Source organism: Panthera pardus, unplaced genomic scaffold, assembly GCF_024362965.1.
Source record: "Panthera pardus isolate Hobbes unplaced genomic scaffold, ASM2436296v1 HiC_scaffold_17, whole genome shotgun sequence".
In the NCBI taxonomy this organism is placed as follows: Eukaryota; Metazoa; Chordata; class Mammalia; order Carnivora; family Felidae; genus Panthera; species Panthera pardus.
The window spans coordinates 63,692-89,472 of record NW_026526732.1 but is presented as its reverse complement, the minus strand read 5'-3'; the positions used below and the strand labels follow the sequence as shown (position 1 = coordinate 89,472).

At 39.8% G+C, this 25,781-nt stretch overlaps 1 protein-coding gene across 2 annotated transcripts; it reads left to right on the top strand.

Annotated features, from left to right (window-relative positions):
- The first annotated feature begins 1,941 nt into the window (after positions 1 to 1,941).
- On the top strand, positions 1,942 to 24,275 carry TBP (TATA-box binding protein). 2 transcript variants are annotated; one of them, XM_019412841.2, is made up of 8 exons: positions 1,942 to 2,072; positions 5,746 to 5,952; positions 8,647 to 9,053; positions 14,651 to 14,738; positions 20,016 to 20,107; positions 21,717 to 21,884; positions 22,785 to 22,879; positions 23,515 to 24,275. In XM_019412841.2, the coding sequence occupies exons 2-8, from the start codon at positions 5,899 to 5,901 to the stop codon at positions 23,592 to 23,594; spliced, it is 984 nt and encodes a 327-aa protein (XP_019268386.1). In that variant the 5' UTR covers positions 1,942 to 2,072; positions 5,746 to 5,898; the 3' UTR covers positions 23,595 to 24,275. The 2 variants fall into 2 exon arrangements, with proteins under 2 accessions (XP_019268386.1, XP_019268387.1); XM_019412842.2 differs by lacking the exon at positions 1,942 to 2,072 and adding an exon at positions 2,238 to 2,621.
- The last annotated feature ends 1,506 nt before the right edge of the window (positions 24,276 to 25,781 follow it).

The following is a 25,781-nucleotide window of genomic DNA, read 5'->3' as shown; positions in this document are numbered from 1 at the left end:
CCTCGCTTTTTCTTATGACTGGATTGGATGATGCACTTGGGGATGCCCTTATCTCCTGGAACAAGTCATCTCCCACTTGACAGCGATTCCTGGCACATCAAGTAAAGATGGCCTTTTGATGGTTTTATCCCTTACCATATTTGTCCCAGGAGCTACCTTTATTGATATAAAATTGCAAGTAGAGGCTTTAGCCAAGCATACAGCAGCCACCTTTAACCAAACCCGACGTGCAGTCACCCACAAATTTGAAATGTGGCTCTCCCAAACCGAATGGCCTTTGGTATCCTGACTGCAGTACAGGAAGGCACCTTAAGGAGAGCTTAAGGAGGCTCTCATTAAAATAGAGTCTTGTGTCTATACTCAAAAAATGTAACTGAAGTCATGAAAGATTTAAACACATTACCACTATAGATGCCCTAGCTCTAGATCCTTTTAGCAGTTGGCTAGATTTAATTCCTTCCAAATGGAAATATACCCTATTAAACATTGCTATATTTCCTGTTCTCTTTCTCTTTTGTTGTTTCACTTTTTGCATCCATCGAGCAGGAGCTCATGCTATTCATACAAACTTGGAGATGTCTTTAGCGTCCCCCTCAGTGGAAATGCCAGAAACAAGATTCTCCCATCCTGTAAAAGGCTTTATTCCAAAATCCCTAGGTGGTCCCCAGTTAGCAGGAAGTAGCTACAGAAGATGGACCTTCACCCTTAATCTCATAGATATGGAATGATGAAATGGACAGTGGGAAACTAAAGCCCCTTCAAGCCCTTCCCACCAACCTACTGGTCTTTGAGCTTTAACGAGAACCCTTAGCCCAAGTGATTGACCTTTCTTAATCTATCCATCATGCATTCTTTCCTAGGAAGAACAGAGCACCTCTGCATGTCACAAAACAGAGACCAGACCCTCTTGGACAACCCTGGGCACTGAGGAACCACACTCCTTGCACAACCTCTGAGCACTGCGATAACATCTGTAGCTGGCACCATCCATTCTGCTTGCAACAAGAAATATTATGGACCACTGCAGTCCTTTTACTGATTAACTGCCCTAAACTCCTTTAAAAATCCCTGGGCCAAGGGACGCCTGGGTGGCTGTTCGTTAAGCATCCAACAGCCCAATCTCAGGGCTCATGATTGGGCTCTCTGCTGTCAGCGCAGAGTCAGCTTGAGATCTTCTGCACCACCCCCCCCCGCCCCCACGCGAGCGCGATTGCGTGCTCTAAGATGAACATTAAAAAAAAAAAAAAAAAAAAAAAAAAAATTCCCTGGCCAGGCAGAAACCTCTAAGCTGGCTTTGGATAAGAGTCCACCTTCTCCCCAGGTGGCCGGCTTCTTGAACAAAGCTCATATTCCTTTTCAGTCAAAACCATCTCTTGAGTATTGCCTTTTCAAGCCAGGGGCAGCAGAATTTGGGGTTCAGTAACAGTCTCTTTGTGGCAAGTGTGACAAGAGTGCATAAAATGGTAGGAGCAGAAACAAAGTAGAATTGAACCTGTAAACCAGGCTGTTTTTTTTCTTTTCATTCTCCAAGTTTGAAAATAGCTAACATGCGCGGAGAGTTTACCATGTGCCTGGCATTGCTCCTGCATTTCCTTAATCCATCTCACAACTTCCTTAGAGGGTAACTGTTACCATTATTCCATTCTACTAACTGAGGCGCTGAGGTCGGGTAACTTGCCGAAGGTCACACCGCTAGACTTCAAAAAGTCAACATTTGAAAATCATTATCTTGCCTCCCCTCGGCAAGAACCAATCAGAAAACGTTCTGGTCCGGCGGCTCACCCCCCTAGAACTCCTGGGGAGCTCAGCCCGCCCCTTCTTTCCCTTAAGCCAAATACCCAGCGGAACTGTTCCGAAACAGCGGAAGTGACGGAGTGCCCACACTTCCCATGGCCGCCACTCTAGTTGGACAATTGGGTGAAGCCTAGGATGGAAGAACTGGCGGAAGTGACATTATCAACGCGCGCCAGAAGTTTAGTAGGGTCGGGAAGGGTCGCCGTGGCGGGCGCCTGGGCCGCCTGTGGCTTAACTTCGTTTTCGCGGCCCCGCAGTGGTCTCTGCAGGGACTCCAGGTAACAGCCCCTTTAGCTTTTCCTCTTCTCTGAGGATTGGTGCAGAGGCGACCACTGCAGCGAGGCCCTGGGGCGATAGTGAGGGAGACGCTGAGTGGGCACGCAGGCCGCGCGGGGGCCGCTCCTCCCCGCTCGTGCCGACGCCGCTCCGGCCTGTACCGGCCGCCCACCCACCCCGGCCGCCTGTCCCGCCCGGTGCCCTCATCTGCTGTGCTTTAACAACGGCTTTCATCGTGCGAGTTCGGGTGCAGGGCTCCGGGAGTGCCCGGGACACAACAGTCCGGCACATCCAAGACCCGGAGTTCCTGTCCTGCCATCCTTTTCTCCTCGTTGATGTTGGAGGGCAGATTCAACCTGGCCTTTGTCCTCCTTTTTTTGCTATCAGCAGGAATGGCTTTGTTATAAAGTTGTGCTTGAGACTTTAACGTTTTGTCAGAGGCTAGAGATTTCCGGCACGATAGAGCGTAAGCTGTAAATACACAGCGCTTGGTTTACAAGGCCTAGCTGTCTAGGCCCCAGGCCGTGTGCTTTTCTAATTTAAAATTCTAGGTAGGCTTCTGTGTGAAAAATAATATGCTTGAGTGGTTTATGCAGACACTGGGGGGCAATGCAAAATTAACTGATTCTTTTCCCTTATCTGTGATTGCCTTTTAAAAAGATCAGATTTGATGCTTCAATTTCCAAAATATGAACACACTCTGCAAACAACTTTCTTTTCAAAGGATAAGTTAGTATTATAGGATAAGTTATAAGTAATAGCTAACGATAGTAGTAACTAAGTAGGATTAAGTTAGAAGTAATAACTGTGGTTTTAATGGCACAGGTGAGTAAAAATGGTCGGTGCCATCACTGGGAATGAGGGATGACCTGAACAATCGTAACATCGGCCCGGACCTAGTGCTGCAGATTTCTTATGTAGACTCTGAGTTTGCACTAAGGGGTCAGGAGCCACCAGTTTTGGAGAAAGCTCTTGTCATGTTTATGAGTGCTTGAAATCCTGCTCTCATTATTTCTTACCTTAACCATAGCAGTGACTGCCTTAAGGTGAACTTCCAGCCTCTAGTTTTATCTCTTTGAATTCATCCACACTTGCCAAAGTAGACCTACTCATGCTGCACTTCAAAATCTTGTCCCTGCTCTTTTGCCTATGTGATATGTAAAACTGGTAGACAGTGTGACCCCACTTACATTTGCTACCTCCTCTCCAGAGCTTGTTGCTTGCATATTGCATGCTTTTGCAGCCTTTGTCTCCTTGTGCTTGGTCTTTTGCCTGCAGTGCTGATTTGTAAATTCCTGCTTACCTTGCTAGACCCAAGTCCAGTGATCATGCTTTGTGAACACATTCCCCTTCAGGACACTTGGCAGTTGCTATGTCTTATCATCCACAGCATGTGTGCATTTGTTCTTGATGACCTACTGTATGCCAGGCATGGTGCTAAGACATTGGCGAGATTCTGCACTCCAGGAACTTGGCATAATACACCTCTGTTACAGCACTTAAGTTTTGGAGTAATTATTTGTATACCCTTCACATGGAACTCTTTGATGCTAATGACTATTTCCTCTTCATATTTGCATCACTTCTATTGTTATTATAGGATAACAATTTAAAAAAATATAATTTTATTATATCTGACATTTTCTGAACCAGAGTTTTTTGTCCCCCCCCCCCCCCCCTTTTTCAGTGATGAGTATGTAGGATATATATAGTCTTTGGTCCTTTGTCCTGTCAAAGTGATTGATTCTTTCATTCATTCAACAAATATCTGAGTGCTTACTTTGTACCAGTACATGTTTGAAGCTGGTGTGTGTCTTTGGTATATAATTTGTAACTTTCAGACCAGCAAGTTCTATATGTGCCAATATCTTCTTAGATTTTAATGTTTAAACTGAAATCTACTAATAGCTAACATTTATCTTGGGCTTACTAAGTGATAACTAGATGCTGTTCTTGATATGTTAATGAGCCAGTACTGTTTGACTCTAGTTCTCAAAGCAACTCTAATCAAGGTAAGGAGCCATCTGAACTAAACTCAACAAAAGGTCTTTCAGTAGTCACTTGATTCTTTTTTCTAAAAGAAATAAAAAATGTGTAGCCAGTAAAGAAATGATGTGTTAAGGAAAGCTAGATAGAGGCATAGTTTGTATTTATGTGTTCTAAAGAGGTCAAATTATTGCATGTATAAAAACATGTTTTATTTATTTTTGTGTCTGTACATCTTCTATCACAGTGTTGTATTCAGTTAGATTGGGGCACCTGGATGGCTCAGTCAGTTAAGTGTCCAACTTTGGCTCAGGTCGTGATCTCATGGTTTGTGGGTTTGAGCCCCATGTTTGGCTCTGTGCTGATGGTGCAGAAGCTGCTTGGGATTCTCTCCCTCTGCCATCCCTCACCCCCCGCCCCCCAATAAATAAATAAACTTAAAAAAGAATAAAACAAGGCAAGAAGCAGTATTTTTTCAAAAATAAATGAAGCAGTATTTTTAAAAAAATAAATAACTTAGTAGATCAATAAATATCACATTAAAGTATGTTGGATCCAATTCACTGTTTATTGAAATTAACACCTAAGACATTGTGGAGGATATAAAACTGACTGGAATATTTAAAAACCTCAACTTGGCCCAATAGCACTCTGTACACAGGGTTTAATACATTTTTCTACTCAGGGGCGTCTGGGTGGCTCAGTCGGTTGAGTGTCTGATTTCAGCTCAGGTCGTGATCTCGTCGTTGGTGAGTTTGAGCCTCACATCGGGCTCTGTGCTGACGGAGCCTGGAGCCTGCTTCAGATTCTGTGTCTTCCTCTCTCTCTGCCACCGCCCCCCCCCCCCCCCCCGCTCTGTCTCTTTCTCTTTCAAAAATAAACATAAAAAAATAAATGTTTCTACTCTGATTTGACAGTTTCCTTAGGAATGTGTTTTCTCTGAGTGTTTTTTCCCAAAAGTTTTTTTTGTTTCTTTGTTTGTTTGTTTTAGTGTTTATTTATTGGAGAGAGAGACATAGAGTGTGAGCGGGGGAGGTACAGAGAGAGAGACACACACACAGAATCTGAAGCAGGCTCCAGGCTCCAAGGTATCAGCACAGAGCCCAACTCGGGGCTCGAACCCACAAGCCTTGAGATCATGATTTGAGCCAAAGTTGGCCGCTTAACCGACTGAGCCACTCAGGCGCCTCGATTTCCCAAAAGTTTTTAAATATTGATTATGACACCTTATTTTTGAACGTTCTAAGTATCAAAAACTAAGTTTTTAATGTTTATTTTTCGAGAGACAAGAGTGTGGGCGGGGGAGGGGCAGAGAGAGAGGGAGTCATAGATTCCGAAGCAGGCTCCAGGCTCTGAGCTGTCAGCACAGAGCCCCATGTGGGGCTTGAATTCCTGAACTGTGAGATCCTGACCTGAGCTGAAGTCGGACTGAGCCACCCAAGCACCGCTGAACATTCTAAGACCATTTAAATTAAACATGTAATAAAACACTTTTTGCTCTAGTGGCAGTTTTGCATGCGGTCACAATAAACATGGGAGGGAATAGGATTTCAGCATTATAAGGTTAAAAAAGTATATTCCAAAATAGCTTCATTGCTTTTTTCTAGTTTTTTTGTGTAATTATGAAACTGGTTCATAAAAGACTGTACAGCTTATATTCTTACATTAAACCTCCAACTTTTTTCAAAGTGGCGTTACCGTTTCTTGGTGTGCACGAAGACAACGCAAGCAGTTGAGGAAATTGCTAAGAAGTGTGTACTGGGGATGCTTTAGGAAGAGACTGAATGCCGAGGCGAGTTCCAGTCCAAAGGTGTTTAATTTACCAAGAAGAAAGTGAACATCATGGATCAGAACAACAGCCTGCCACCTTACGCTCAGGGCCTGGCCTCCCCTCAGGTAATACAACTGGAGGGAGGGTGTAGATGGGACAGAGTCTACACTGTTAGAGGCAGTAGAAAAAGAAAGGAAGGGAATTTAACCATCTGTCGTTGAAATTGATTTATCTGATTTTAAGCCTCTTACTTTGTTGAAACATTGTATTAGGCTTTGAGAAGACTTGATAGTGTTAAATTTGAGGAGTTTATTTGGAAGTTAAAATATGTATTTGTCTGTAAATCTTAATCTTTTGATAAATGTTTATGAAAGTGTTCCATGTGACTGTCGGGCCTTTGATTTTGAAAGTAACTTTTGCCAAGTTATTTTCTGTTTTTAGCATTTCTTTTTTATGTTTAAGGTTCCAAATAACATCTACTTTTAAAAAATTAACGCATGATAAGAACACCCACTTTAGGTGTGTTTTGATAATTGTGTACACCTGTGTGTATACAACTGCTCTGCTGATCGAGAGCTAAAGATAGATAGTTTTGCTTCGCCTAGAAAGTCATACAAATGGAATCATACCAGTATGTGCTTTTTTTGTGTATCTCTCTTCGTTGCCCAATATAACATCTGTATATCAGCAGATTCCTTTTTATTGCCGAGTAGTACTCGACTGTATGGATGTACCACATCTTGTGTATCTGCTCTCTAGTTGCTGACATTGTGGGTGTTTTCAGGTTGGGGCTGTTATGGATAAAGTTGCGGTAAACATTTGTGAACAGGCTTTGTGTAAACTGTTTCTGTCTCTCTTGGGTAAATACTTATGAGTGGGATTGCTAGGTCTGTGGTAAGTGTGTGTTTCACTTTATAAGAAACTGCCGAACCATACTCTAGGTCCACCAGCAGCAACGTGAGAGTTCCGCTTGCTCTACATCCTCACTGACGCTCTGACTTTTAGCCATTCTAGTGGTTGCTTAGTGCTGTTTCTTTGTGATTTTAATTTGCATTGTCCTGATGACTAACAATCTTGAGCATCCTGTCAATGCTTATTGGCCAACTGCATTATTTTCATTTGTAGAATGTCCTTCACATCTTTCGCCCATTTTTTTAACTGGCTTATTTGTTTGTCTTTTATTGAATTGTAATTGTTCTTCGTGTATTCTGGATACAGGTCCTTTCTGAGATGTAGGTATTGTAGGTATTTTCTCTCAGTCTGTGGTGTGGCTTACTTTTAATTTCTTAATGATATCTTTCAAAGAGTAGAAGGTCTTAATTTTTCTCTGAAGTCCATTTATCAATTTTATTTCAGCGTCAGTGCTTCTGTGTCCTAAGAAATCTTGGTTAACCCAAAGTCTTAAGGATTTTCTCTTTCTGATAAAGTTTTAGCTTTTACATGTGTGCCTGTGATCCATTTTGAGTTCATTTGTATACGTGACATAAAGAAAGGCAGACCTTTCAAAACCTCACTCTTTTTAAAGTCACATAACCTGAATTTTTTCTAGCCAGTATTTTACAGATGTGAGTGATCAACGCAGTATGATCGTACCTATACTATTAGGGCTGCGGTGTATGTTTGACCCTCCTCCTCTCATACTCTTTCTGCCACTATGTTGATGAAACAATTTAACATAAACCTTAGACAGTTTTGGTTTATGCTTTCTGCCAAATAAAGTGGTGGAAGTGGGAGAGGATTGTGGCTCCTTTTTGGATTTTGCACGCATTTGAGCATCTGACGAAAACTATGGATTCCTTGATGCAGAAATACTAGGTATACTTTGAAGAGGTTCACAAAGTCACTGCAAACTCTGCAGGCTCTGTGGGGTCTGTAGAGTTGGTGCTGGGTGAGGGCATTAGACTGGCTCCCAGAAAAACTTGGCTGTCATTGTGGCTTCTCTGCTGGTGAGACCTGTGGTCTTGGGGAAGTCCTTTAGCTTCTCCTGGGGTCAGTTTTCTTGTCCTTAATGTGGGAAGAACATCGAGTTTTTCCTTTCCCAGAGGGCTGTTATGAGATAAATTAATTATATCATAAATTATATATTAATAAATATATTAATTATTAAATTAAATTAATAAATGTGACAGTATCTGGAAGTTAAGCATTCAGAAAAATAAATTGATATTATTCTGATAGATGCATTGGATTTTCTTGATATAAACATTTTGTATATGTGCTGCCGAAGCGAGCACAATATAAACTTTTTGGAGAGCAAATGATCCACGTTTTTGAATAGTATTCTAATAATTATCATCATTATTGTTGCTAACACTTCAGTATCTTCTGCGTGCCTGTCATCGTGTTGAATGGGTTCAGTGGCATCTCTGGGGTAACTATATAATTTATTAGCCAAACTTAGACAGATACATTGCGAGTGAAATGGGGAACTACCCAGGTAGTATGCCAGGATAATAGTTTAAAAGCATGGGCAGTCGCTCCAATTATGTCCTTTATACTTTCTAGCAGTATTAGAACATCGTTATCCTATTGATGTGCCTGAACGGTTAAGCAACTTCCTTGAGTGTTCACATGTAATAAGTGGCAGGGTTGGATTTCACACCCGGGTATAATTCTAAATACCAGGCTCTTACCTACTGTGCTATGGTGGAGAAGAAAGTGATGTGTGTAAGGACAGCAAATGCCTTTGTATTATGCATCATGACTCCATTTATATTCGGAAAGCATCTGTCTTTGTACATCTCACCTCCTCTTCTACCAGACAAGTGCTGGAAACAATACCAGCTGGCCTGACTTACTGTCCTCCTGACCTTCCACAGGGTGCCATGACTCCTGGAATCCCCATCTTCAGTCCGATGATGCCTTATGGCACAGGACTGACTCCACAGCCTATTCAGAGCACCAACAGTCTGTCCATCTTGGAGGAGCAGCAGAGGCAGCAGCAGCAGCAGCAACAGCAGCAACAGGCGCAGCAGCAGCAGCAGCAGCAGCAGCAGGCACAGCAGCAGCAGCAGCAGCAGGCAGTGGCGGCCGTTCAGCAGTCCGCATCCCAGCAGGCGACGCAGGCGGCCTCGGGCCAGACACCACAGCTCTTCCACTCACAGACTCTTACCACTGCACCCTTGCCGGGCACCACTCCCCTGTATCCCTCCCCCATGACCCCCATGACCCCCATTACGCCCGCCACTCCAGCCTCTGAGAGCTCTGGGATCGTGCCGCAGCTGCAGTGAGTACTTTGTGTCTTTCCCTCAACCCAGAAGGGCCCCTTGCGGCGGGTGCTGCTCTTCTTTGTTTCAGATGGATTGAGTTGTTGAGGGGGTGGCACTAGTGGTCATCTCTGTCTCCCATAGGAGAAAGGATGCGAAGTTGCCTCAGTGAGTCAGTCCCCTTAGTAAAAGGCTCTCATAACATCGCCGCATATTGGGTAGATTGGGTAGCTCGCGTTTATATCCTTGGGCCAAGTTATCAAATTGTTGTAGACATTTCCCTGCAGCTGATTTGCTGAATCAAGCCTTACATGGTCTCTTTCCCTTTGATGTTTTCTTTGGGAAGGGAAGATTAGTTACTTAGTTCACAATGGTCCTTGTTTGTCTTCATTGGTTATTATAAGGGCTGCATATAACTCTTTGGAGAGCTGTGTCCTTTCCACAAGCTGAGAATGTCTGTTCTCGCCCTCAGTGGATTTTTCTGTACAAATGAAATGGGTCCTATATGTATCAGAATTGGATGCAGGGTGGAGGTAGGAAAAAAGTCCTGAAAAATATACAAATATTCTCTTGTATCTATCAGTGTGAAGTACATAGCTTTTGCTTTTAGGAAGCATGGCCAAAGTGAAGGGTCATTTACAATAATTACTTCACCAGCCATCGCTGGTCATTTTTGTCACTAAGTAATATTTCATCGTAGATCCTGTTATCCAAATCTTGCCTCAGATTTTGATCTGATGTGATTTTAAAAATCAGATGATTTTCATTTTAATACTTTAGAGAGATAATCCCTTGTTAGTTCACGTTTGTCAGCAACATTCCCTGGTGTCTTGCTTGCTTGTCTGGCTTTTATGGCCATTTAAGTTTTTACCTCTTGTTTAAATCATAAGTTATAACCAGTTGTGATGGGGTGTTTGTTTCATCTTGGCACCTTAACCCTTCTGGTATTCCACAAAGCATCTAGTCAGACACGTTACTGAGTTTCCATATCCATTAAGAACCCTGGTAGGTTGGGAATTCAGTGGCCTCTAAATCCTACAAGCTTATGAAGACTTGGGATAGATAATCAGTGAAAATATATAAGAACACATTTTTAAGGGGCGCTTGGCTGGCTCAGTTGGAAGAGCATGCGACTCTTGATCTTGGGGTTGTGAGTTTGAGTCCCATGTTGGGTGTATAGATTATTTAAATTAGTAAACTTAAAGAAAATCATACATTTTTAAGAAGAATTCTGGGGAGGTGGCAGAGCCAAGAAAATCCCTGGACCAAATGGCTTCGGTGAACTCTACCAGACATTTAAAGAACTAATACCAGTCCTTCTCAAACTTTTCTAAAAAATTGAGGGAACATTTTTTAACTCATTCAGTGAGGCCAGCAGTACGCTGACACCAAAGCCAAAGACACTAAAAAGCCTACAGACCAGTATCCCCATTGATCATTGATACAAAAATCTTCAAAAAAATACTAGGAAACATCATTAAGCAGCATGGTGTAAGATTATTCACCATGACCAAGTGGGATTTATTCTTAGAATGAAAGGGTAGATCAACATACAAAAATCAACCATTGGGGGCGCCTGGGTAGCTCAGTCAGTTAAGCATTCAATTCAATTTTGACTCAGGTCATTATTTCACTGTGAGTTCGAGCCCCTCATTGGGCTCTGTGTTGACAGCATGGACCCTTCTTGGGATCCTCTCTCTTCCTCTCTCTGCTCCTTCCCTGCTCATGCTCGCTCTCTCTCTCCCCCCCCCCCCAAAGTAAATAACCTTAAAAAATCAACCACTGTAATATACCATAACAATAAAATGAAAAGAAAACTGATACCTCAATTGATGCAGAAAAAGAATGGACAAAATTCAACACCCTTTCATGGTAAGAACAAACAAAATAGGAAAAGATGGAAACTGCCTTAACATAGTAAAAGCCATATTTAAAAAACCATAGCAAACCTAATACTTAACATTGAAAGACTTAATGCTTTTCCTCTATGATCAGGAACAAGGCAGGGACAACCTCTTTCTCCATCTCTTTCTTTTTTTTTTTCTTTTTTCTTTACATTTATTTATTTTTGAGAGAGACAGAGACAGAGCACACATTGGGGAGGGGCAGAGAGAGAAGGAGACAGAATCTGAAGCTCTGAGCTGTCAGCACAGATCCCGATGCGGGGCTCGAACCCACAAACTGTGAGATCATGACCTAAGCTGAAGTCGGATGCTCAACTGGCTGAGCCACCCAGCCACCCCACTCTTTCTCCATTTCTATTCAACATAGTACCAGAGCAAGACAAATAAAGGGTATCTAGAGTAGAAAGGAAGAGATAAAATTATCTGTTGGCAGATGTTATGATCTTATATGTAGAAAATCGTAATGAGTCCACAAAAAAACCTGTTAGCTAGAATGAGTGAGTTTATTTAGCAAAGTAGCAGGATACAAAGTTAACACTTGAAAATCAGTTGCATTTCTGTATATAGACAGTGAACAATATGAAAAGGAAATTACAGGTGTCCCTGGGTAGCTCAGTCGTCCTTGGGTAGCTCAGTCGGTTAAGTGCCCGACTTCAGCTCAGATCGTGATCTCACGATTCGTGGGTTCGAACCCAGTGTTGGGCTCTGTGCTGACAGCTTAGAGCCTGGAGCCCACTTTGGATTCTGTGTCTCCCTCTCTCTCTATGTCCTTTCCCTGCTCACACTCTATGTCTCTTAAAAATAAACATTAAAAATTTTTTTTGAAAAGCAAATTACAAAAACAATTCTATTAACAAGATCAAAAAGGATAAAATACACTAAAACCTTGAATTGTGGGTGACTTGTTCTCTGCATGTTTTGCAAGATGAGCAAACATTTCTAATAAATTTTAACTTGACAAATGAGCAGTGTCTTGCAATACGAGTAGCACGTGATGCTGAATGTCACATGATCACAACCTAGCCAATGGTTCTTGAAATTTGCTTTGATATACAAGTGCTTTGGATTACAAGGATGTTTCTGGATTAAATTATGCTCTCAAACCAAGGTTTTGCTGTACTTAGGAATTAACCAAGGATGTGAAAGACGTATGATGAGAACTATAAAACATTGCTGAAAGAACTTTAAAAAAGACATGAAAAGTGGAAGCACATCTCAGGTTCATGGATTAGAAGATTTAATATTGTTAAAATTTTAATATTGCCCAAAATGATCTATAGGTGCAGTGCAATCCCTATCAAAATCCCAATGATATTTTTTGCAGAAGTAGAAAAAATCATGCTAAAATTCAAATGGAATCCTAAGGAACTTTGGCCAAAAACAATCCTGAAAAGGAAGAGCAAACCAGAGGGCTCTCACTTCCTAATTTCAGAACTTACTGCGAAGTTTCAGCAATCAAAACTGTGGTATTGGCATAAACACAGACATATAGACCAATGCAGTAGGATAGAGAGCCCAGAAATAACCCTTGCATATATGGTCAAATGATACTTGTCAAGGGTCCCAAGACTGTTCAATGGAGAAAAGATAGTGTTTTCAGCTAATGGTGCTGGGACAACTGGATATCCACATGCAAAAGAATGAAGTTGGACCCTTAGCTAACACCAAATAAAAAACTAACTTAAAATAGATCAAAGACCTAAGTGTAAGACCTAAAACAATAAAACTCAGTGAAGAAAACATAGGACAAAAGCTTTGTGACATTGGACTTCACAATGTTTTCTCAGATGTGACACAAAGGCATGGGTAACAACAGAAAAAACATAAAGTAGACTACATGACAATTTTAAAACTTGTAAAAATTTTTTTTAAAAAGAAAACTTGTATACCAAAAGACACTGTTCACAGAGTAAAAATGCAACCAACAGGAAGGGAGAAAATGCATCCCATAAAGGATTATTATCTGGAGACTTAGAGAACTACTAAAACTCAACAATGAAAACCAAAGAGCCTGATTCCAAAAATGGGCAAAGGACTTGAATAGACATTTTGCCAAAGAAAATACACAAATAGCCAATAAGCACACGAAAGAATGCTCAACGTCACTAAACATTATGTAAATGCAAGTCAAAACTACAATGAGACCACCTCATACCCATTAGGATGGCTATTATCAAAAATAGTATAACAAGTGTTGGGGATATGGAGAAATTTGAACCCTTATGCACTGTTGCTTAAGAAGAAGAAAATACATGTAGCAAATATGTGACTAAATTTGTGGTAGATGTACCACAACTTGATTATTTCTTAAGTAGAGAAATGCTAAAGGCAGGTGTGTATATAAAATTAATTGGAAGGAAATAGGTGAGTTAGAAATGAAAACATTCATTGGGTTGATCTTTTTTTTTTTTTTTTTCTAATGCTCATTTGTTTATTGAGTGAGAGAGAATCCCAAACAGGCTCCATGCTGCACTCGATCTCACGTACCGTGAGACCATGACCTGAGCCAAAATCAAGAGTCAGACACTCAACTGACTGAACCATGCAAGCACCCCTTGGGTTGATTATTCCAATTGGCCTTACAATTGTCTATTAAAGAACACAGCTTGGGGCACCTGTGTGGCTCAGTCGGTCTGGCATCCGACTTCAGCTCAGGTCATGATCTCATAGTTTGTGAGTTTGAGCCCCATGTTGGGCTCTGTGCTGACAGCTCAGAGCCTGGAACCTGCTTCAGATTCTGTGTCTCTCTCTCTCTCTGCCCCTCCCCTGCTCATGCTCTGTTTCTGTCTCAAAAGTAAATAAACATTAAAAAAAAGTTAAAAGAGAAAAAAACACAGCTATCCTCTTATCCAACCCAGTTGTGAGCCATCAAGTTTTCAAACTGTTGCATTTTGACAGGACAGGAACCAAAAGCAGCAATGAGCTGGAAACAGCTGGAGATGTATTTGCAATCTGGAATCGGCATTCATACGACAGTGATGTCCCATGCCCGTGCATGATGGTTTATGGGCAATTAGTGTCATTCAAAGGGCAAATAAGAGCTTCATTCAGAAGGCTAAGGCATGGCTCTACAGATAGATGGACTCAAAGCCTGGCTACCACTTAGGAGCCGTGTTTATCTGGAGCAAGGATCCCATTTTATCTGGAGCAACCATGCCATTTAAGCCTCAGCTTCTGCATCTGAAAATGTGAATATTAATAGTTATTACTTCATAGTGCATTGTAAGTATTAAGTGGGGCAACCCATGTAAAATGCTCACCATGGTGTGTGGTAAACATAATAAATGTCAACAATGTAAATTTTTTTAAATTTTAATTTTTATTTATTTTTACTTAAAAAACTTTTTAATGTTTATTTATTTTTGAGAGAGAGAGGGAGGGAGAGAGAGGGAGAAAGAGAGACAGAGCATGAGCGGGGGAGGAGCAGAGAGAGAGGGAGACACAGAATCCGAAACAGGCTCCAGGCTCTGAGCTGTCAGCACAGAGCCCGACGCGGGGCTCAAACTCACGAACCGTGAGATCATGACCTGAGCTGAAGCCGGACGCTCAACTGACTGAGCCACCCAAGTGCCCCAATGTAAAATTTTTTTGATTAAAATTTAAACTGACCTAATTACATTGTTCTAGTAAAAGAATCAGATTTCTAGATAATTATCTAACACTTCATCCTGTAAAAGTTAAATGATCATGCTTTCTTTTCAAATTTCTTGCAGAAATATTGTATCTACGGTGAATCTTGGCTGTAAGCTTGACCTAAAGACCATTGCACTTCGTGCCCGAAATGCTGAATATAATCCCAAGGTCAGAGCAATTACAATGTATTTCAAACTATAATAATACAGGAATTTGTTGTTAAAGGTCCCTAGACCAAAACGTGTTATGCTTAAGTTTGTTGATACCAACAAAATGAGGAATTAAAGAAAATTGTGTATTGTTTTTTATTGAGAGACCCTAGAATCACAGCAGTCTACAAGATAAAGTACTAAATTTATTTACCCATTGTGATGGGGATCCTGTGACATTAAAAAACAAAATATGTGGTATGATTTCATTTATGTTTTGAAAACCATATGGAATGGAATGATACGCTGTCTGGAATTTACTTGAAAATAAAACAATTAGAGAATTGGGGAAGGGCACATGGGTGAAACAAGATAGGCCAGAAGTTAATAATTGTCAGGGTTGGGTAATAAGTATAGGGAGTTTATTATATTTTTCTATGTATAACTTTTAAACTTTATAATAAAAATATTATGGGGTAAAAATACCTATGATACTTTTTACGTTAACATAAGCAGCCTGAGTACATGGTAAGGCTTTTGTCTCTGCATTGGTAGATAAGTTGTTTTTTAAAAAAATAGTAAATATTTGCATTCACAAACGGATGGACATTCTTCAAGGACTAGACAGACCAGGCCTCTGAGTGGAGATGATCGGATTGAAGAAGAGCTCTTGGGTAGGGCCCTGTAGAAGACAGTTCCCCTAAAGTGGGAGAATCTATTAGCGTGCTGTTTACTTTCATACATGGGGAACCGCTATTAAACTGGTTTCGTTTAACAAAGGAAAAATAAGATTTTATATAAGAAAAAAAGAGAAGGCAGAAGGACATACTTGAGAATCTGAGTATTCTATTTGACAGGCTATCTGTGTCAGTGTCTGTTTGTGCCTCTCAGTTTTTCCAGATTACCGCCATATCCTTTACTGATGTCCCTTGTTCCCCCTTTGGTGAAACTCCCAGTCTAGGTTGCCCATGAGGGTTTGACTCCTTTTCTTATGTGGTGTCATTATTTGAATGTCCTCTTGAAATAGTGTCCAAGTGGCAGCATGTAAGCTTACCTGGATGTTAGACAGTGGAGAAATATCATAAGAAATGAGTGAAATTCACTTCATACATCCAGTATTTTTTAGTTTGCTTACACCTAACCAGAAGGATTAACTTCCCAAGAATCAGCTTGGTCAATTTTAGGAACGGAAAGTCTTTTTTCTCAACTTATTGATTGTTCTGTTCTGTGCCTCCCTGCGCCCCCCAAGTATTTATCCCATTTGTTAACAATTGTGCCAAAACTACTTGGCCGGCCAATAAATAGAGGACACGTTTATTATCTGGCTCTGTTTTAGCCAGTGAAGTTATGATAAAGCATTTGTTAGGTGAGTGGTTTCATTTGTTGTTTGAGCCACAATCCAGAAACTTCTGTTTTAGTTTGGGAACTCCTGGTCAGGGTAGAGATCTCATACACTGGGTGAAATCATGTTCTTGTACCACATTTTGTCAACAGCACAAAATGATTAAACACAAGGGGAAGAAGTGAGAAAGAACAGGCAGTATATATACCAAGTGTGTTGTCCTATCCTTGATTCCAAGCTCTTGGGAGGAAGCTGTATTTTCAGGAGTCACCACTTTCTGGAGGAGGTCTTCTAGCAGATTCGGGGTCAATCTTCAGGCAGAACCCATGCCCAGTTGGATTCTGAGTACATGCAAACTGGGGAAGTTATCCATGTGTCTAATCCTGGTGCTTGAGAATGGTATTTCAGTTAGAGTCTCAAATGCTTTCTTCTATGCAGTTTGAAGCTGACTTTCACTGAAAATCGCTTTCATGTTTCTGTCAGCTGCCTGTACATCACCTAGAGATGTGTGTGGTGATGTTTTCTTTAGAAATGTGGCTTACCCATAATGGGGCATGCGACTGTGTATACGACTGACATTGGTTTGACCAGGACAGGTTTCCTATGCTATCCAAAAGTTTGCATTAAGTCACTTTGCTTTCATTAAAGACCTACATTAGTGCCTGTTTTTGCCAACGGAAAGAAATCTGAAGAGAATTTCTGCTTTTACAAAATGGTGATTGTTCCTCACTTTACTCCATTTGGGTTTATGAAAGGTTTCACAGGAACACTCTACTTTTCAGTAGCAGGGGAAACCTGTTTTTGACAAGACCAGGATATATCAAGGTTGGGACAGTTAGTAGGAGCCAGGCCAGTTTTCATGCATCTTTCAGGAACAGTGTCATAGGGTGAGAATTTGCAGGGATTTTGGGGTGTAACACCCTGTCATTAGGGCTAGGATTGTAGGCCAAGAAAAATAAAACTCTTTTTGGAAACTTGGACTGTTTTAGCACTTGCCTTTTAACAAAGGAAAACTTCAGTCAACAGGAGAACTATGTACATACTATTAAACGGTGTATCTAAACTTTGGGCACTCAATCAAATCTAAGAGGGAGTTCAGAGCCTTGCCCTCTATTATGTGAGAATTGAAGATATGGCATTTCTCAGCAGCCTTTTGAACTTCTCAAGTTGAATATCCCCAATATTTTTGTAAAATTTGAATCAATGTACGTATTTGTCTTTTTTTTTTTTTTTTTTAGTGTGGCTTTTTGTGTGTGTGCATATGCATAAGTATTAAAACTTGAGGATGACTTTGACACCCAGCTATTTTGAGACATTTAAGTAAAACAGAGAAAGACAATGACCAAGTTTCTGCCTCCCTCCTCAACCAGAAAAACTATATATATCATTGTGTCGTCATTGGCAGCTAACCCTAGTAAGAACTGCATGAGTTAGAGAAGCCATTTCCCTTAGAGTAGGCTATAATCTTACAATTGATATTTCCTTCAGAAGTCTGATTTCTCTAATAAGTCATTAATTTATTTTTAATGTTTTAATTGGAGATAACCAAAGAAAATAGACAACTCTTATTGTCCTAATAACATAAACCCAAATCTTATTGAATGTTAATATTTACTCATGAACCTCTAGTAAGATAACTGTGAGCTTTTGTAACAGAATATATCTTATAACAACATTTAAAAGTTACACTGTATCAATGTAAAAATATCAATGTAAAATATACCTTGATTATTTTAAATATATGAGTCGTTATTGAATGACTTATTCTAGGATGTATCATCAGAACAAAACAGAATGAAGTAGGTTTAGATTTATTTTCATAGTTTACTAAATTACGTTTTTTTAAGGAAAGGGAAGTAAAGTGGTTGGGTTTAGGTTGGAGTAGTATTTAAGAGTTACATAGAAAGCAGACAAAATAATTTTGTAGAAGTGTAGGGGTATGTTTGTCAGCTGAACCAGGTAAGTTGGATAAATATATGTTAGCTGTACATTGAGAAAAAAGTTAAGTGATGGTCTTGGAGAGAGTTTCTAAATCTCTGTCTTTTATATACAAGTGAGAAAGATGTAGCCTAGGTAGAAATGTCCAAAATAAAAGTTGCTGTAATAACTGTCTAAGAAAGAAAATGACTCCTTTAGTTATTGAGACTTTTTGGTCTGCTTGGTTGAGCTAATTAAAATTTGGAGGACATCAAATATGGCTAATTATTTTAGAACCCTTTCTTTTTACAGTAAGAATAAATCTTTATGGTTGCCCAGTAGCCATTGGGGAAACCACAAAGATACTTCAATGTAAAAACAGTTCTTTTTTTTTAAATTTTATTTTATTTAGAGTGAGAATTTAAGAAAGAAAACGGAAAAGCCAGAACTGTTGAACTTCTTTCATCATTTAAAGCATTTTACCTTTGACTTTGAAATGTAATATATCAGCATATTAAGTTAGACAGTACATATCTAATGTTGAATTTTTGAAGGTTAACACACAAACCTGAATTTGTAAGGTTGAATTTGTGATAAACTGTAACAATTTCCTTAATAAGAAGATAAAGTGTATATTTATTATCTGTTGTGTCTCCTATAGTCTCAACCATTTTTATTAGTTATCTTCAGCCAGAGCAATTCAATGTTGTGTCCTACGGACATAAGAAAACTAGCAGGTAGATAACCAAGAAATGTCTTGCTGTCTGTTCATCGGTACACGTCTTATGTCCCTTTTTTAATCGTTTAAAGTGGTAAAATAAACATGTATATCTCCATTTGTCCTTCCACCAAGTAATAGAATGGCTCTTATATGGCATATAAAAATGAAAGTAAAGGCTAAATGAAAACTGTTTATTGGCCAGGTTTTTATCTTTATCTTAAGAAATAATGTAAATATTAGACATTTTTGAAGTATTTTTCTAAAATCCCAAGGTAGCTAAGATCTGGAAGTAACCATTTATGCACTGTGGTAAGCCAGTATACAGGCTGTATGTAGCATTATAATAATTAATCTTTTATCTATTATTTTATTTACTTTGAATACATAATTCTACAATGTTATAGTCTCTAATGAAATGATATTATTTGATCAATAAAATCAATAGAGGGAATTTAGGAAAGGCAAGGTTAGGCTTTTCTGGGACTTGTACAAACTAGAATGTAGTGCTTGTATTTTTGCATGGTGGTAAAATCTGCAGGAAGACAGAGCAGTTTTAAAACTAAAATTGCAAAAGGAATCTAATTTGTTAAAGAGCTATCCTGATTAGAAATACATGAATATTTCTTATGTAATCATCAGATATTAAAATTTTAGAGTTATTTGCAAGTAATTTTTTGCTTTTTATCATGTAAACTAGTAATGGAGGCTATTCATTCAACCCACAGCTGAAATATGTTCCCCTCGAGTTACGATGTTAGCAGTAAAAACATTGTTAAAAAGTCGAAATTAAAAATAAAAAGTTTGATTTTTTTCTTAATTTGCAATTTTATGTGTTGATACTTTAATACTGTTTCTAAAAGCTAGTTGGAAACAGAAGGTCACTCCACTACATATTGATATGTTTGTAATTTGATTTACTCCCTCTGGAGGTAGAAAAGGTTTATCAATCGATTTGCCAAAAAAAATCAGTAAGTTAACAGTTCTAGAAGCTGGCAAATATAAGGTAGAAACAGAGGCACTGATATTTATTAAGGACGTAATTAAAGTAAAATTTTTTGCAAATATTAGTTGTTGTTGCAATGGTGTGGAAAAATACACAGATCTTGGTTCAACGTACTCAGTAGTCACTGTATTCTGCCCCCTGTGCAAAGAAAAGCATGCGTGCTGCCCGGTGATGTAAGAGACCCATGTATAGGAACATGTGCCAGGGATTTTGAGAACTCTCCATTTTACCAGTCGTGACGTTCATTGTCTTACTCTCCTAAAGGAAGTCAGTCTGGTGTGACCTCATTAACAATTGTCTCTGACCATTTTAGCGGTTTGCTGCTGTTATCATGAGAATAAGAGAGCCCCGAACCACTGCACTAATATTCAGTTCTGGGAAAATGGTGTGCACAGGAGCCAAGAGGTAGGTTTAAGGAGTTTATTCTCCTGGTTGTATGTTACCATGGTTACTCAGTTGCATTTTATGTGTCTTTGATAAAATGTAACATCCAAGCTGTTACTAAGAATCCCTTTATGTAACAAATTTTATGTATAACACAAATTCATCCCCAAGTGAAAACAAATTGGTCATGAATCACAAAATTTCCGAGCAGATGGTGTGAGAGTATATAGATCTGCTTGGTACTGGCAGTGGGACAGACCACGTGTGTTGGTCATAGATGCCTGCTGCTCCTTGTTGTAAATAGGCTTCATCATGAGAGTTAGGGTTTATTCAGGTCTTAAGATGTCTACCCCTTTCATAAATGCTATTGCTTATATTCTGCGTCTGTTTGAAGTGATCCTGTCTGTGAAGGTTAGTGCTTTGGGGCCTTGGCTGTAAACCTTGTCTTACAGAGTCCACGTAATTGGTAGAAGGCGAAGGTTGGAGGAAGATTAGTGGCATCAGCTTCATAGAGCTTGAATAAGTGAAGTAAATTAAGCTCTTAAAATAAAAATTAATATGACTTGGAGTTGTCTACACACCAAGAGGGCTGCAGATGTTTTTGCTTCTTCTGAACTTTGAAGTTGTCTTTTTTTTTTTTTAATGTTTGTTTAGTTTTGAGAGAGAGAAACAGTGCAAGTGGGGGACGGGCAGAGAGCTAGGGAGACACAGAATCGGAAGCAGGTTCCAGGCTCCAAGCTGTCAGCACAGAGCCGGAAGTGGGGCTCGGACTTGTGAAACAGCGAGATCATGACCTGAGCTGAAGTCGGACGCTTAACCCACTGAGCCACCCACACGCCCCTGAAGTTGTCTTTAATGAGGGGAAGGCCATTGGTGTGGACACAGTGGTTCCTGATCTCCTGTGTTGCCTTTTTCAGAAGGCAAGGTGTGGGTCTCTCCCTGGCTTCCACATAAGTCTTCATTTTGGAGTCTTGCTTGTTTTTTCCTGGATGGGTCATCAAAAGCTTCTGGCTTATCAATAGATGCTGGGTGTTTTTTTCTTTCCCAGACATGCTATCCATTCACTGTTTAGCTGTCTTTATCCATTTGCTACACACTGAATAGTGGGTATCTAGTTGCATGATTATTTTATCAAGATAGGAATCCACAAATAAATTTATTTTCCTCAAGAAAAAAAAAGCATTGCAAGTATGTATGTTTAATTTTTGTTACCCTAACCCTTGCACTTGAGAGTCTTTTGCTTATGATAGTATTATTGCTTTTATTTTGCTTTTCTTACATAGGCCATACATTACTAAGCCATAGTTTTATCCAACAGATGAGTTATAGGAATGGATAAAGAGAGATTTAATATAAAAGAAGATACAATTAGAGTATGCATTATCTAAGTATAAATCTCATTAATATTTTCCTATTAAAATGAAATTGTTAATTTTCACCTTAGGAATTTGTAGGCTAAAATACAGTAATCGTAATGATCATGGTGATGATGAGATGTTCCACATCTGTAAAATCTGGGCATATCAGTAGTCTGATGAATTGAATTTTGAATTCAGTAATTTTGAATTTCAAATAAAATTTTATTTTAGCTGGCTTTGACTATGACTATCTCACTTTTTCTTCTCCCTAGTGAAGAGCAGTCCCGACTAGCAGCAAGAAAATATGCCAGAGTTGTACAGAAATTAGGTTTTCCAGCAAAGTTCTTGGACTTCAAGATTCAGAATATGGTGGGGAGCTGTGATGTGAAATTCCCTATAAGGTTAGAAGGCCTCGTGCTGACCCACCAACAATTTAGTAGGTGAGTCTGAAATGTATTGTGATTGCCTTTGGCAACAATTCACTTGTATAATCTGTGTAAACATTATTCATGATAAAACATACGCAGAACAGTCAGTATGTAAGAACAAGGGATGTACTGATAGATGTATTGAATGTTGAAGTTTCTTCTTTCTGTCTTGGAAAATACATTTTTCTCACCATTCTCCTACCTCCCATTTCACTTATTGACATCCACAACTCCCCTTGACTGGGATGAAATTGGCTCCCTGTTATTTTATTGCTCAATAAATGCATTTTAAATGCATGAATTAAATCCACAGCCTGTTATGTCAACTTTTGTCCCCAGTTGTTTGAATTTCTCTAGTGAACATTATACGAGCTGTACCAGTATAAACTTGAGTGAAATGATTATTATTTCCTCTTACTTTCCCTGCCACCTACAAGGCCACTGCCCACTTCTCCAGCCTCTCTGCTCCCAGCACCGCTTAGACTTGCCCTGCCCTTCTTGGACCAGGGCTCTTGGCCCAAGTTTTATACTTGGCACCTTCTTGTTATACTTTTCACCTAGGAAACTCCCACTGGCACTTCAGATATCCACCCAAGTGTCTCTTCCTCAGAGAAGCCTGTCCTGCATTTCCCAGTAGGTTAACCACACACATCGTTACTGTTTTCAGTCTGTCTGAACTGGGAGCATGAGGCTGCTACGACAACAGAAAATCCAGACTCATTAGAAATAGAGTTCGTTGGTCTTCAAGTGCCCATGACGGGTCGCCCTCACTGGCCTTAAGTTCTCTTTCCTGTGGGTTGGCCTCGCAGTGAATTTGCCGTTTAGTCAGTATTTTCCCTGCGCAGGTCCTCATTTTACCTGAAGCATGGACAGCTTTTAATTTCTAAACTGTTTTTGTCATTTTCCTCCTAGTTACGAGCCAGAGTTATTTCCTGGTTTAATCTACAGAATGATCAAACCCAGAATTGTTCTTCTTATTTTTGTTTCTGGAAAAGTTGTTTTAACAGGTAAGTTGTAACAGAAAGTAGTATCCAGAGGTTTGCAAGAGTTTCAAGAACAGCATTTTCTCAGTGCTGAGAAGTAATTTCAGTTGGCTGGCGGGTGGTGAAGACACCTTTGCCCCTTTCTTCTCCTCACCCTAACACTCTGATGGGAAACATACCCACCAGGGGGGTGAGAGCAGGGAAGATGGCCATTACATTGCTTAAGAGATGGCATTTTAAGCTGGAAATCCTCCTGTAAAGCTTTGAGATTCATCTGTGTCGTTTGGAGACAACAGAGGGAAGTTTAGAAGAGCTTGCTTAAAGGCAGCAAGTGGGAGAATAAGATTTGGTCATTCCTTCTGCACTGCTTGGGTCACGAGCTGCTCAGGTCACGAGCTGGTGCAGGGAATAACACTGGTCACATGTGGTGGACTGCAGGGCAGGAGGCTGGAGTCATCTAGGGCACTGTTTTGTGGCTTAAAAAGCCATTTTAAGAAAATAGTACTTTAAAAACAAAAACAGGGTTGTATCAAGGGATTCCCTCATTAGTGTTCTGTCAGTCTAACTGGGAATGGAGAGAATTGTCCTTGTGGTTTTAAAGTAATTTTACCTTTTAAGAACAGCTATTTCAGACTCCTCTCTTTGACTTGTCTTCATAGGTGCTAAAGTCAGAGCAGAAATTTACGAAGCATTTGAAAATATCTACCCTATTCTAAAGGGTTTCAGGAAGACGACATAATGGCTGTTAATGTACTCCTGCCTCTGCACCCACTTGTTCTTTTTTTTAAAAACAAATCAGTTTTGGTACATTTAAATGGTGGTGTTGTGGAGGGTCCCAGTTTGGTGAGAAGATGGGCGTTCTGTGGGTTGCAGCACCAGGTGAAGCTCTCCGGCGTGCACTCCCCGTGGCGATGCTGGGAAGTGGTCTTCTGCGCAGAGAACACTGCAGCATTATGTAAGTTGCTCGTACTGTGCTGCTGTTTGAGTTGTGCTGCCTGTTTATTTATATTTAGATTTTAAACACATACTGCTGTTGACAAGTTGGTTTGAGGTACAGAACTTCAAATGTTAAAGCCACCTCTGCAGTTGATTGGACTTTTTCTTTTAATTTCTTCCCCATAAACCAGTTTTTATATTTCTACCAGAAAAGTAAAAATCTTTTTTAAAAGCGTTGTTTTTCTAATTCGTGACTCCTAGGGGTTATTTTTGTGCCAGACACATTCCGCCTTTTCAGTATTGCAGGACAGAATAGATGTATTAAGGAAAACAAATGGCTGTACATATATTTCTTCCTTTGGAGTACTCTGTACAATAAATGCTGTTTATAAAAGTGTTAGATTGATGTTATAAATGATACCTTGTAAGATTCATGTGACCATACTGGTAAAGTTTGTATTTTAGATATAATTGCCTGAAACCATTTCAGTGTGTGCTTGCTTGCTTGTTGTTTGTTTCAGTCAACATTTCATTGTATGTTGCAGTTTTAATGGAAGAACTACCTGAAAATTTAAGGTTGGTCACGAAACATGTATTTATGATGTCCCATAAATTGAGCACTTCCTGTTTCCCAGATACATTGCCTGTAATTCTCACAAAACCTGTAACTAGGTTTTGTTCCTCTTTCTTAGGTGAGGAAACTCTGGCCTCAGCTGAGGGATGAGGCATTTGTCCCAGGTTACATAGCCAGTGAGTGGCAAAATCAGGCTCCAGGGCAAAGTCCTTCAGTATTAAAGCTGGGGTATGTGTACAGCCTAGTGAGGTGTTTTTTCTCATGAACATTAGCTGGAAATTTGTACGTTCTTGGGTGTTCTTGCTGGAGTTAATTGCAAAAGTATATTTTCAAACAGTTCAGAGGCATATAATCAGAAAGGAAAAAGTTCTTCTGCTTACTGCTCCGGGGTATCTCCCAGGCCCCATTCTGTACAGGTCCTTTCCTTTTGGGGTGCTTTTGATCCCATATTTGGAAAATACTAAAGCATATGTTCGGTTTTATATAGCTTTGCCTTTTTTTTCCCCATCAGTAGGTCATAAACACATTTCCATGATAGGGAGTCCAATGGCATCACAAATGTATGACTTCTCTTAGGTACCATTATGTATTTACCTGTTTCCTTAATTATGGCCATTGATATCAGTAATGTTAAGGATCATTTGGAAAGACATCTATCCAAGAAAGAAATCTCTCTCCACGTGTAGATCTTCTCTTAGATTCTTCAGTAAAGTTTTGTAATTTTTTCATATAGGGCTTCTACATTTCATAAAAATTAATTCCTAAGTATTCTCTGGTTCCTATTAATGAAATTTTTCATTACATTTTAGTTCTTATTGACATATCTTCTTCCTAATCACTCTTCTGAATTCTGAAACTTCTACCTGTGAAACACCACACACACAGATAGCCTAACAAATATGTCCAGCACAGTGTACTCCTCAGTAGACACCCCTGCAGCCACCACCTGGAACCTTGCCTGTGTCCCTGAAACCCCTCCTGCTCCTGCCCAGCCACAGCACCACCCACCAATAGATGTTATCTTGAATTTTGTAGTCATCACCTAAATTACTAATATAGGGCAGTCTTCCATTAAAAAAAATTCCGTGTTTTTATGCACGTATTCCTTATATTCCTCTTCCATCTCTTTTCCTTAAAATTTACAGACCATTTAGCTGGTAGTTTCTTTCAGTATATGTTTTGCTATTTTCAAATTCATGGTGTTATTCAGCCTGTTCTTCTGTTCTCTGTATTTCCTGCAAATGAGTAGCTGCATCCAGACAGAGGCTTGATACCTTTGTAAAGACTACAGAAGTGCCATGTTCTTTTGTGAGGAGTCAAGTCTCTGGTGTTCTCTCTCCTCTCTCTCTCTCTCTTTTAACATTTGTTTATTTTTGAGAGACAGAGCATGAGCAGGGGAGGGGCAGAAAGAGAGAG

Excerpts from the sequence above, each read along its gene's own strand:
- TBP (XM_019412841.2), top strand. The coding sequence starts at position 5,899 with ATGGATCAGAACAACAGCCTGCCACCTTACGCTCAGGGCCTGGCCTCC. Across the intron at positions 9,054-14,650 it reads GGGATCGTGCCGCAGCTGCA|AAATATTGTATCTACGGTGA; the intron begins GTGAGTACTTTG and ends AATTTCTTGCAG. Across the intron at positions 22,880-23,514 it reads TGGAAAAGTTGTTTTAACAG|GTGCTAAAGTCAGAGCAGAA; the intron begins GTAAGTTGTAAC and ends TTGTCTTCATAG.